This window comes from Symphalangus syndactylus, chromosome 12 (genome assembly GCF_028878055.3).
Source record: "Symphalangus syndactylus isolate Jambi chromosome 12, NHGRI_mSymSyn1-v2.1_pri, whole genome shotgun sequence".
In the NCBI taxonomy this organism is placed as follows: domain Eukaryota; kingdom Metazoa; phylum Chordata; class Mammalia; order Primates; family Hylobatidae; genus Symphalangus; species Symphalangus syndactylus.
Window position 1 is genome coordinate 140,023,012 of NC_072441.2, and position 12,524 is coordinate 140,035,535.

General features: G+C 44.2%; 1 protein-coding gene across 1 annotated transcript in view; it reads left to right on the forward strand.

Annotated features, from left to right (window-relative positions):
- Nucleotides 1-12,524, forward strand: part of GNL2 (G protein nucleolar 2) — a 29,674-nt gene that overhangs the window by 16,962 nt on the left and 188 nt on the right. The window contains 7 exon segments of the mRNA XM_055254655.2: nt 3,023-3,151; nt 3,879-3,983; nt 4,755-4,913; nt 5,113-5,226; nt 10,232-10,683; nt 11,178-11,260; nt 11,766-11,857. Coding sequence (XP_055110630.1) covers nt 3,023-3,151; nt 3,879-3,983; nt 4,755-4,913; nt 5,113-5,226; nt 10,232-10,683; nt 11,178-11,260; nt 11,766-11,857 — 1,134 coding nt within the window.

Sequence of the window (12,524 nt, forward strand, 5' to 3'; positions counted from 1 at the left end):
TATTTTCTGGGTACTATTTTTTTTTTTTTTTTGAGACAGAGTTTCGCTCTTGTTGCCCAGGCTAGAGTGCAATGGCGCGATCTCGGCTCACTGCAACCTCCTCCTCCCAGGTTCAAGCAGTTCTCCTGCCTCAACCTCCCGAGTAGCTGGGATTACAGGCATGTGCCACCACACTTGGCTAATTTTGTATCTTTAGTAGAGACGGGGCTTCTCCGTGTTGGTCAAGCTGGTCTCAAACTCCCAACCTCAGGTGATCCACCTGCCTCGGCCTCCCAAAGTTCTGGGATTACAGACGTGAGCCACCGCTCCCGGCCACTTGCCTTGTTTTGATCATCCAGCAGCCCAGTCACAAAATTTATTTTGCCAATTGCTTTTAATTTTTAATTTCTGAGAGCTCTTGTTGAATTTTGATTTACTCTGCCTCCTTTTACATCTTATTTCACAGTCACAGTATCTTCTCCCTCTCTAAGAACATTAATGACGTGTTGAAATTTTCCTGTCTACATTGATTCTGTTACCTCCAAATTTTTGTGTTTTTTTTTTTTTTTTTTTTTTTGTCTTTTCTGCTAGAATCACGCCTAAAATTTTTTCTTTTACTTTAAATATTTTTTTGAGACAGGGTCTTGTTCTGTCTTAACCCAGGCTGAAGTGCAGTGGTGCGATCATGGCTCACTGCAGCCTCGACCCCCAAGTAGAGTCAACTTAAATGTTTATTCTTGGTTCTCTATTTATATTTAAGAGTAAGGCATTAGGCCAGGTAGAGTGGCTCATGCCTGTAATCCCACCACTTTGGGAGGATGAGGTAGGCAGATCGCTTGAGCTCAGGAGTTCTAGACCAGCCTGGGCAATATGGCAAAACTCCATCTCTACAAAAAATATAAAAAAATTAGCAAGGCATAGTGGTGCACACTTATGGTTCCAGCTACCCAGGAGGCTGAGGCAGGAGGATTGCTTGAGCCCAGGAGACAGGCTGCAGAGAGCTGTGATTGTGTCACTGTACTTCAGCCTGGGTGACAAGGGAAGACCCTGTTTCAAAAAAAAAAAAAAGACATTAAAAAGCTGATAGGTTCTTTTTTTTCTCCATAGAGTGGCCTTGTTGACTGATAGACTTCATTGTAGGGTGATTAAATAGGGACGCTAATTTAATTTAATTTTTTTTTTTTTGAGACGGAGTCTTGCTCTATTGCCTAGGTTGGAGTGGAGTGGCCTGATTTCGGCTCACTGCAACCTCCGCGTCCTGGGTTCAAGCAATTCTCCTGCTTCAGCCTCCCAAGTAGCTGGGACTACAGGCAAGCACCACCAGACCTGGTTAATTTTTGTATTTTGAGTAGAGTCAGGGTTTCACCATGTTGGCCAGGCTGGTCTCAAACTCCTGACCTCAAGTGATCTGCCCACCTCAGCCTCCCAAAGTTCTGGGATTACAGGCATGAGCCACTGTGCCTGACTGGGACCCAAATTTTTTGTTGGGAGGACATCCTGTAGATACCAGTGTCTGTAGGTCTTTTTTCTTGGGCTTGTGAGTTTCCCCAGAAGAGAATCTTTCAATCTCTGGCTCTAGGGGTATAGAATCCTGGCTGCTAGAGTTCTGGGAACTCAGTGGGAATCGTAGACTGAGCATCTCACTATTTAATACTTACATTTTCAATTAATCATTCTGGGAATACTGTTGTTGTCTCTAAATCCAGGATCCCTTTCAAGTCTGAAGATTACAGATACTTTCAAACGTGACATTTCAAAAAATCCAAAAGCCAATTTCATAGGCCCTGGATTTCTTTGAGAGTAGAGAAGTTGTGTGCCCACCCTGAATGAGGGAGGGCATGGAGAAGTGTGGCTCCTTTGACAGACTATCTGCCGGTCCTTGTTTTCAGCCCTATCTTAAGAGGGACCCACCACCACTTCCCAGTGATTCCCAATGAATCTCTGTGATTCATTGTCATTATTATTGCTGGATCTTTAGTTTTTCTATCTTTACAACCACTTAGCTTTTATATTTTGTAATGGGCCAAGTTTGATACTACTTTTAAGCATCTAGTATTTTGTTTAACATCACTTTAGTTTTTGTTGTCTCGTCTCCATCTTATTCTCTGGTTCAGTATGTTTGGTTCTGTTGGTTTAAAAGTGTTAATCATTCTAGTGGAGTTGGTGAGGGAACGGGGTTAGCATGTATGTTCAGTCCACCATCTTTAATCCGAAGCCTCCATTCGTTTGTAGGCCCTCTTGATAGCAAGCTCTGCCTTCTTGAGACTTTCACCCAGTGGTCGTAACTTTCAAGGTTGCTTTTTTTTCTTTTGTTATTTTTGGCAGTGGAAATGCAGATGTATCATGCAAAGAAAAGGAGGGGTGAGTTGTGGGATTGTCCAGTTGATGAATCTGTTCATATTCTTTTTCCCGAAGATATTTTATCAGTAGATGGCATTTATCTAAATCAGTGACTAACAAGCTGTTTTTCTTTTGTTTCTTTTTTTTTTTTTGAGACTGGAGTCTCTGTCACCCAGGCTGTAGTGCAGTGCATGATCTTGGCTCCCTGCAACTTCGGCCTCCCAGGTTCAAGCAATTCTCCTGCCTCAGCCTCCCAAGTAGCTGGGATTACAGGCATGCGCCACCATGCCTGGCTAATTTTTGTATTTTTAGTAGAGACAGGGTTTCATCATGTTGGCCAGGCTGGTCTCGAACCCCTGACGTCAGGTGATCCGCCCTCCTTGGCCTCCCAAAGTGCTGGGATTACAGGCATGAGCCACCGTGCCGAGCCTTCTTTTGTTTCTTGACCTACATACTTTTAACCTTAACACATACAAGGATAATTTCACTTGCATAACTGAGGAAATGACTCACCTCTGATTTATTAATAAGCATATGTATCCAACTCACTCAGATTATGTAGGTGGTGTGTATCTAGGCTTCAGATCAAGTTGTATCAACAGTTTTGCACTGTATTCTTGATATTAACAAAGTAATACAACCTACTTGTCCAAAGGGATATATATGACTGCATGTATGTTCTGTGTATTCTCTCTTTGAACAGTTGCACACTGACAAGAAACAGATCAGTGTTGGGTTCATTGGCTATCCAAATGTTGGCAAGAGCTCTGTGATAAATACATTGCGTTCTAAGAAAGTTTGCAACGTGGCTCCCATTGCAGGTGAAACAAAGGTACGTTGGGCACAGGGTGACCTTCTGCATATTTTCTTTTCATAGAGGGTGATTGTTTAGGACTTGTTGATTTCTCTCTGCTTCTCTTGAATGTAGACCACCATTAGGAGTTTAGCTCACCGTATAATAGTTTGGAACGTATCAGAGTTGTTTCTGCCCACTTTGATAAGACTGAGAATACTTTATATGCCACCGTGTGGCTTTGGCATGTGTTAGTTAATGTGATTCATATTTAGATCTGTTTTAAATTGTCACTCCAGCCTTTTATTTTGATAAACAAAACTAACCCAAGAATATTTGATGCCTGGGTTAAGAAGCCTCAACCTTAAGGTAGGTTCTGAAAGTTGGGGGTCATATCCTAGGACACATAGTGGGGAACAGCATGGTTTTGCTTAAAGGCAATGAGGTCAAGCAGTACTAAGCTCTCAAGAGTACTTCTAAAACTCAGGAAAGGTTCACCGGGTATAATTACACAATACTAGATGGAAATTCTGTCTCTGTGTTGTTTTTAGACTCTTAGCTGATGGAAACTATAGTTTACATTTAGCGGAAGTATCTTGTGCACGGCACAGATGAGAGAGTTAGTAGCTTAATTACTTATCGTGTTGCTTTCGTTTGACTCGCCCCTTCCTCCTTTCCAGCTTCATACATGAGCATCAGGGGTTTGTGAAATTTAAGACTCTTAGTGTTTGATATAGGACATCTCTGACTTTTTTTCTGACTTCAGGTCTGGCAGTATATTACTTTGATGCGTCGGATATTCCTGATTGACTGTCCAGGTGTGGTTTACCCCTCTGAGGACTCCGAGACAGACATTGTGCTAAAAGGAGTTGTGAGTATTTGGCCCCAATAGGCTGTTTGTGTTTGCGGGGGAGTGTTCTGTAGGGAATCCTGGATACCTTTCCTTTTTACTCATTAAGAAGGCAGTTTGGGGTCAGCCTGTCTGACCAAACTTTAGGAACATGATGTTGAACAGGGCAGCCTCTCAGCATAAGCTGTTTGAGGAATTAGTGGAACCATGGGCATATCTGGTCAATATCATCCCACAAAAGAGTTTGTAGTTTACACACAGGATCCAAAGGGAAGCAGGGCCTGTTTATGCTTAGCGATAATTCGTCTTCGTGGGTTTATGGGTTGAGTCATTTGGAACCCAGTCATTTCCTCACTTGTTTCTGAATACGACTGAAAAACTGTAAATGGTTCCACTTAACCTTGACCATGCTTCTGGCTATACATCCTGTGCACATTCCTCCTCTCCTTTCTTAAACTATTCCATTATTTTTGTGTCCTGGGATGGGCAGGCTTTTAACCATTTCTGCAGGTGAGTAACATGAGGCATTCCAAGTTTAAACTGTGGCAGCCACACAGTAAGTTTGTGGTGAGTGGCGATTAAAGCTGAGTTCTGGGCTCCGTGGCTATGGTCAGCTTTCAGCAGTGCTCCTTGCAGCCGACCATGTCTAGCCACCTCAGACACAGGCTCCTGTCAGTCTCCACTAGCTTGTGATGTTGAAGTCTATTTTCAAATAGTGCTGCAAAGGACACTGGGAACTTCACTGCTTCCACAACAAAGTTTGTAAGTGGGAGATTTCCTATTAACATTTAGGTTCAAGTGGAAAAAATTAAGAGTCCTGAAGACCACATTGGTGCTGTACTTGAACGAGCAAAGCCAGAATATATCAGCAAAACATACAAGATTGATTCTTGGGAGAATGCTGAGGACTTTCTTGAGAAGCTTGCTTTACGGACTGGGAAGTTACTAAAGGTGAGCCGGCGTTTGTGAGAATTTAGACTGATACTTGTCGCAGGCATGTATGTATATGATATGGGCCTTTTTTTGGTATGCATGTATGAGCAATGTGAAACTTGTCACTTAAGTGATGATGAACCCCTGAAATACCCCCAAAGTGGTAGGTGGTTTTGGTCCTTTGAATTTAATTGGGAATCTCTTCGTGACCTTTCAGGGTGGAGAGCCCGACTTGCAGACTGTGAGTAAGATGGTCCTCAATGACTGGCAGAGGGGCCGGATTCCTTTCTTTGTCAAGCCACCCAATGCAGAGCCACTTGTGGCCCCCCAGGTAAGAGCAGGGTGGGCCCACCTCTGGGTAGCATGGGTCCTGACCTAGATTTGGTGTCACTTTTGATTGCCTCTCTTCATAGAGCATGTTTTCATTCAGCTGCACTGTCTTTCATTTTATTATTTTTTTAAATATATAAAAACGTTTTTGGGGCCGGGCACGGGTGGCTCACGCCTATAATCCCAGCGCTTTGGGAGGCCGGGGTAGGTGGATCACAAGGTCGGGAGTTCAAGACCAGCCTGACCAATATGGAGAAACCCCGTCTCTACTAAAAATACAAAAATTAACCTAGCATGATGGTGCGCACCTGTAGTCCCAGCTACTCGGGAGGCTGAGGCAGGAGAATTGCTTGAACCCAGGAGACAGAAGTTGCAGTGAGCCGAGATCGTGCCACTGCACTCTAGCCTGGGCAACAGAGGGAGACTCCATCTCAAAAAGATAAAAAACTTTTTTTTGAGGGTGGAGCACTGTTGGGAGCCACTGCTGGCCCATGGTGATCACTCCACCCTCTCTCATTCTAGAGTGCCAGTACCATGGCCTTGCTAGGGGGTGCATTTGGAGACTAATGTAGATGTATGAGAGAAGACCAAGCTTAGATACTAGCCTTTAGGGCCTTGGAAAAAGAGGGCTCATTAAATATAAGTGATCTTCTGGTACCTGTATCTTTTCTTATGCTTAAGAAACAGAATCATTGCTAAGATAACATTTGTTTAACAACATTTATTAGCATCGACTATGTGCCAGGCATAGGGAATATAGGAATGAAAAACAGCCCTGGCCCTCAAAAAACCTGTGATCCAGTGGGAAACGAGAGTGGTACTACTGATAGTCAGAGAAAGAAGACTGAAGGCTGGGGCCAGAAGCTCTCCTACTATCCCCATGTCCCTCACCCTGGCAGTGGGCCGCCACAAGGCTCAACATTAACGTTTTGCCTTTCTGGTTCTAGGACCTTTTTCAGAACCCAGCCAAGTCTCTTGAAATGGTGGCTTCAAATTTTGCATCTATGCTTGCTAGTGTCGTTGGCTCTGTACAGTTCTGGTTTCCTCTCACCTGACCCCATTCCAAGTTGCAGTTGCAGCTAGGTATTTTCAGTTGAATGTATTCTGCAGCATTTGAAAGTTAGCCTGAAACTGATGTTAATTGACATTCTCCCTTCTCCCTGCCCAAACCATCAAACGACCAAACAAAAATTTCTCTCCCTCTTCATGTGTATTGCATCATTCATTCATTAATTCACTGATACATTCACTCAGCAATCCCATATTGAGTGTCTCCTATTGGCCACAGACTCTTCTGGGTATTGGTGGTGCTGTGGTGAGAAACTGACAAGCTGCTGCTCTCCTGCATGGATATTCCAGCAGGGGAGTGTGTGGTTTCTTCTGACACCAAATACATATTTTTTTTCCATATCAGTTCTGCAGTTCTCAGATACCAGCTGAGTGTCCCAACAATCTAATTCAGTTGTGACACTAACTCCCGGAGTTAGCACAGACCCCACAAGTTAAGGACTAGGTCCCCTGCTTCAGATGGCAGCTGCAGGTTATCCACACTTATGCCTGGTTAACTACAAATTCGGGGGTTCTGGGGTTTGATAATTTGCCAGAAGGACTCCCAGAACCCAGGAAAGTGCTGTGTTTACAATTAACGGTTTATGATAAAGGACGAAACTCAGTCACAGCCAATGGAAGAGGTGCACAGGGTAAGGCATGGGGAAGAGGCACAGAGCTTCCATGCCTTCCCCACACATTGATGTGTTCAGCAACCCAGAGCTTTCCAAACCCCATCATGTAGGGGTTTTTATGGAGGTTTCATTACATAGAAATGACTGATTAAATCTGTGGCAGTTGGTGATAGCTCAATTTCCGGTCTCCCTTCTCTCCTCTGAGTGGCTGAAAGCACCAACCATGTGGTCAAGTGCTTTGTCTTTCTGGTGACCAGCGCATCCCCCATCCTGAAGCTATCTAGGGGTCTATCGTGAGTCACCACATTAGCATAAACTCAGGTGTAGTGGAAAGGGTCTTGTAACCAAGAACAAAAGATACCCATCGCTTGGGAAATTCCAAGGGTTTTAGGAGCTCTGTGCCAGGAAGTGTGATATTTATATCACAGGGAGACAGTAAGCAGATAAATATATAATGTCAGGAAGTCTTGCGTGCTGTGAGGAAAACTAAACCAGGCTAAGGGGTTTGGGGGAGACGAGGAGTACTTTGTGTGGGGTGGTCGGGGAAGGCCTCTGAGGCAGTGGCACTTCAGCAGATCCCTTAATATGAGACAGGAGCCATGCTAGTATGTAGGGAGAATGTTCCAGGCAAGGGGAACAGCACATCCAGAGCAGCTGGGACAGGAGTGTGCTCTGTGTGTCCTGATGCTGAAAGGAGGTCACTGTGGCTGGAATGTTGTGGGCCGGGGGAGGGTGTCATGGTGGGAAGCCATTGGAGGGTTTTGAGTTAGCAGCTGGATTCTAGGGTCATTCTGGATGTCCGTATCACTGCTCTCTTGGGACCCTGTGTGGAAACACTGGCATTGTCTTCAGCCCTTCCTCCGTTATGTAGTCAGTAGGTGTAGATAAGTAGCTCAGATAATTCTTAAGAACTATTGTAACCGTAATAGACTTGTTGTCCAATGCACACAGCAAGTCAATATGCTGAGACACCACCAGGTTGCAGCAGAGCAAGAGGTTTAATCGTAGGGTCACCAAAGGAGGAGATGGGAGGAATCCTGAAATCATCTCCACGAGGAGTTTGGGTTAGGGTTTTAAGGGTTTTGGAGTGGGCTGGAGTGAGGGTCATTGGTTGGATGAAGAGTGCAGGGTGAAGTCACGGGACGGGGAGATGAAGAAGCTGTGTTCTCATGCAGATCCCGTTTCTCTGGGGATCTTCAAACTGGTTGCTGGAATTAGGGATCTGAAAAAACATTTTAAGCAAAAACCTTATGATTCTAATGTCAGAGACCTTGCCTATAGGAACAAGGGGGGTGCACATCAATTCTTACATAGTCTTGTGACCCAAATGTCAGAAATCCTAGCTATAGGGACAGTGGGGATGCAAATGGTCAGTACCTAGTGTTCAGGGACTTTTAGCAACAAGGATATGGGCCAAAGTGCCCCCTAATTAGTGCTTAATTATAATTGTATTTCTGTCCAGAACTTGGCAAGGACTTGTCGTCAACCCTTTGGAGGCAGTTTCGCTATCATGTGCCTTACTCTGTGATTCTGTTTTTCTTTTTTGGTTGAGGGCAGAAACCCCTTCAGAAACTGAAAGCCAAAAATTGCCCTTCCTAGAAAAATGTACGTATGAATTTTGTGTGTGGTTTCCTGAGTTTTATAGTTCCATACTTATTTAGTGATTTGCCCGGCCACTGTTGACTTTAGAACATCACTTTGAAGTTCTCTGAGTTTTTGTTGCAAGGATAAAATGATATTATACATGTGAGACACCAGTAGAAAGCTCGGCATATACTTATCTTTGCAGTTACCTAAAACAGGCCAGTCATTTCAGGGTCCCCAGACTTAGTGCTCTAATGAAGTCTCTTCACTCACAGAATTCCCCCTCCTTACCTTATACTCTTGCTTCAAGATGCCTCCTATATTAGTCTGTTTTGTGATGCTGTAACAGAATCCTACAGACTGGGTAATTATAATGAAGAGAAATTGTTTTGGCTCATGGTTCTGGAGGCTGGGAAGTCCAGTATCAAGGCACCAGCATCTGACAAGTGTCATCCCATCGTGGAAAGTGGGAGGACAAGAGCAAGCAAGAGAGGGTCAAACTTGCTTTTATAACAAACTTACTTTTTTTTTTTTTTTTTTTTTGAGACAGAGTCTTGCTTTGTTGCCAGGCTGGAGTGCAGTGGCACAATCTCGGCTCACTGCAACCTCTGCCTCCTGGGTTCAAGCCATTCTCCTGCCTCAGCCTCCTGAGTAGCTGGGACTACAGGCATATGCTACCATGCCCAGCTAATTTTTGTATTTTTAGTAGAGATGGGGTTTCACCATGTTGGCCAAGCTGGTCTTGAACTCCTGACCTTGTGATCCGCCCACCTTGGCCTCCCAGGGTGCTGGGATTACAGGCGTGAGCCACCACATCCCGCCAACAGACTCACTCTTAAAATAACGAACCCATCCCCGAGATCACAGTCCATTCATGGGGATGGAGCCCTCATGATCTAATTACCTCTTATTAGGCCTCACCTCCCAACACTTGCTGCATTGGGGATTAAGTTTCTGTATCAGTCCATTTTCATTCTGCTATGAAGAAATACATGAGTTTATAAAGAAAAAGAGGTTTAATGGACTTACAGTTCCACATGGCTGGGGAGGCTTCACAATCATGGCGGAAGGTGAAGGAGGAACAAAGGCATGTCTTACATGGCATCTGGCAAGAGTGTGTATGCAGGGAAACTGCCCTTTATAAAACCATCAGCTCTCGTGACACTTAATTCATCACAGGAGCGGCATGGGAAAGACCTGCCCCCGTAATTCAATTACCTCCCACCTGGTCCTTCCCACAACCCATGGGGATTATGGGAACTACAAATCAAGATGAGATTTGGACACAGCCAAACCATACCAGTTTCCAACATATGAATTTTGGGGGACACATTTAAATCAGCGGACCTCCTCAAATGCCTCTCTCAGTACTGTTCTAATCTGTAACATCCAACCTGGCCTTCATTTTTATGTAGTTGCGTGTGCTGATTTTGCATGTGCTTATATCAACAGCCCCCTATGGAAGGTCTAGGGAGCCTTGCTTGTCTATGATAAATCATTGGTTGGTTTTAATGGTTTAAATAGTCTTAGTTGGTTCATCCTATGGAACTACGCATGTATTCCTTTGATCCTAGTACTGGTCTCTGGGCTTAATGTACATTGGTTTAAAAATAGATTAATGAAATGACTCAAATTTGAGTGTCCTGGGAAGGGGACTGTTTAAGAGCAAGGTATGAGTTCAGAAATTCCATTTTTCATTTTCTGATTCTATTTATCTCCTCCATTTCCACCCCTTAATAGCTTCCACCCTCCTCATCTTTGGAAGTTGTCCCAGAAGCAGCCCAGAGCAATCCAGGGGAGGAAGTCACAGAAACTGCAGGTGAAGGGTCAGAATCCGTCATTAAGGAAGAAACAGAAGAGAACAGTCACTGTGATGCTAACACAGAGATGCAGCAGATTCTCACACGAGTTCGGCAGAACTTTGGTAAAATCAACGTGGTGCCTCAGTTTTCTGGGGATGACCTGGTTCCTGTGGAGGTGTCAGATCTTGAGGAAGAGCTTGAGAGCTTTTCTGATGAAGAGGAGGAGGAACAGGAGCAACAAAGAGGTGATGCGGAAGAGTCTTCCTCGGAGCCTGAGGAGGCACATGTGGGAAACGACACCAAAGCCGTTATTAAAGCACTGGATGAGAAGATTGCCAAATATCAGAAGTTTCTAGACAAAGCCAAAGCCAAAAAGTTTTCAGCAGTCAGGTAATATTTTCATCTTCTCACAAATTGCAGATTGTTCATTCGTTTCCCAAAAATTTGCCATAAGTACCAGAGCCATATTTTTACATGGGGTTATTGCCATTTGTTTGTTCGGTTGGGTTTTTTGTTTGCTTGTTTTTTGAGACAGGGTCTCGCTATGTTGCCTAGACTGGCCTCACTCTCCTGGGTTCAAGCAGTGCTCTCATCTCAGCCTCTTAAGTAGCTGTGACTACAGGTGTGCACCACCACACTTGGCTGTTATTGCCATTTTTAAAAAGTGAGCTGTAAATTTTGTAAAATTCAGCTGCCTGCAGTATGAGAAGCTTTAGAAACACCCAGGGAGGTACAAACATGTTGGATGTTGACTTCTTCCACTGGTGATAACTACATGGGTGGGAGTGGGGTTTCTTCAGTCTGTGAGTTTGTCACAGGTCTCCAGGTCAGCATGTGATTCGGGCGAGTGAGAGGAAGAATGTTACTTTGCTTTTCTGTTTCAGAATATCCAAGGGACTGAGTGAAAAGATATTTGCAAAACCTGAAGAACAAAGAAAAACACTGGAAGATGATGTAGATGACAGAGGTGAAGATAAATTATTTCAATCATTTAGATGTAATTTGCATATTTAGAGTTTTGAGAAACCTAAGTTCAGTCTCCAAATTATCTCAGTCATCCACATAAATGTCATATCTGGCAGATTACTTTAAATTTACATACTGTTATGCAAATTGAATTATCTGCTTTTCATTCTGCACATTTTTTAGGATTAAATTGGCAATTCAGGAAACTTCCTAGAAAGGGTTCATTATTAACCTTAGAATCCAAGGGTGGGTCCACAGACAAAGAGGGGGGCGTGTTTCCTGCATTTATCCATTCCTCCATTTGACCATCAGCTTTCACATTGAGAGCATGGCTCAGGGCATCCTTACCTGGCGGCCTCCCCTTGGCCTGCTTTATTCACCACTCTGTTCACCCGCTCTGTCCACACTGGGTATCCTCCTCCTGATACATCAAGCTTGTTCCCACCATTGGGTTTATAGACAAATTTTCAATAGAAGATTCCTGTTTGTGTATTGTTTGTATCCAGCACCTTCCAAAAAGGGAAAGAAGCGGAAGGCACAAAGGGAAGAGGAACAGGAACATTCAAATAAAGCTCCCAGGGCGCTTACATCAAAAGAAGTAAGTGTCACAGGTCTTAAGTATGGCCCAAGTACAGTAACTAGAACTCCAGTTGTCAAGACCCACTGAAACAAATGGTCCCGAGCTGTATCCCAAGAACTCCAGTCCTTGTTGACCTAGTTGAGATCAGATAAATAGGGTTGGGGCTGGCCCACTGGATGAAGGTCCTTGAGTCCATGTCATATGTTTTAGGAGTTTCTAATCAACATCTCCACACTGGGGGACTGTCCTCTAGAGGAGTCAGTTTCTAGTCCCAAGGGAAACGACCCGATGAGCAGATCTGCTTTGGGCAGATCACTGACCTCTGTGAAGGACAGCTTTGGAGCTGAGCTGTTCAGAGCTAGAGTGGGCCCTCTGGGGAGGGGAGTGGTTAGCAGCACTCAGCCTTGCTGCAGGGGACTTGTCAGGAGTGATGCAGAACAGATTCTTACATTGGATAAGGGTTGGATCCCATGTGGATTTGTAACTTGGAGTATCATAAGTCACAATGGAAGAGTAACCTTAGGTCTGCGGGGGAGCCCCCCCTCATTAGCACTGCTTCCAGTAGCTGTGGAAGCAGCACGGGAAATAGAACACAGAGATGAGAAGCAGAGACTCCTGTTCTGTGAATGACTTTCAGGGTTTTGTTTTGTTTTTTTCTTCATCTTTTCTTGCCATTTTTTTACAG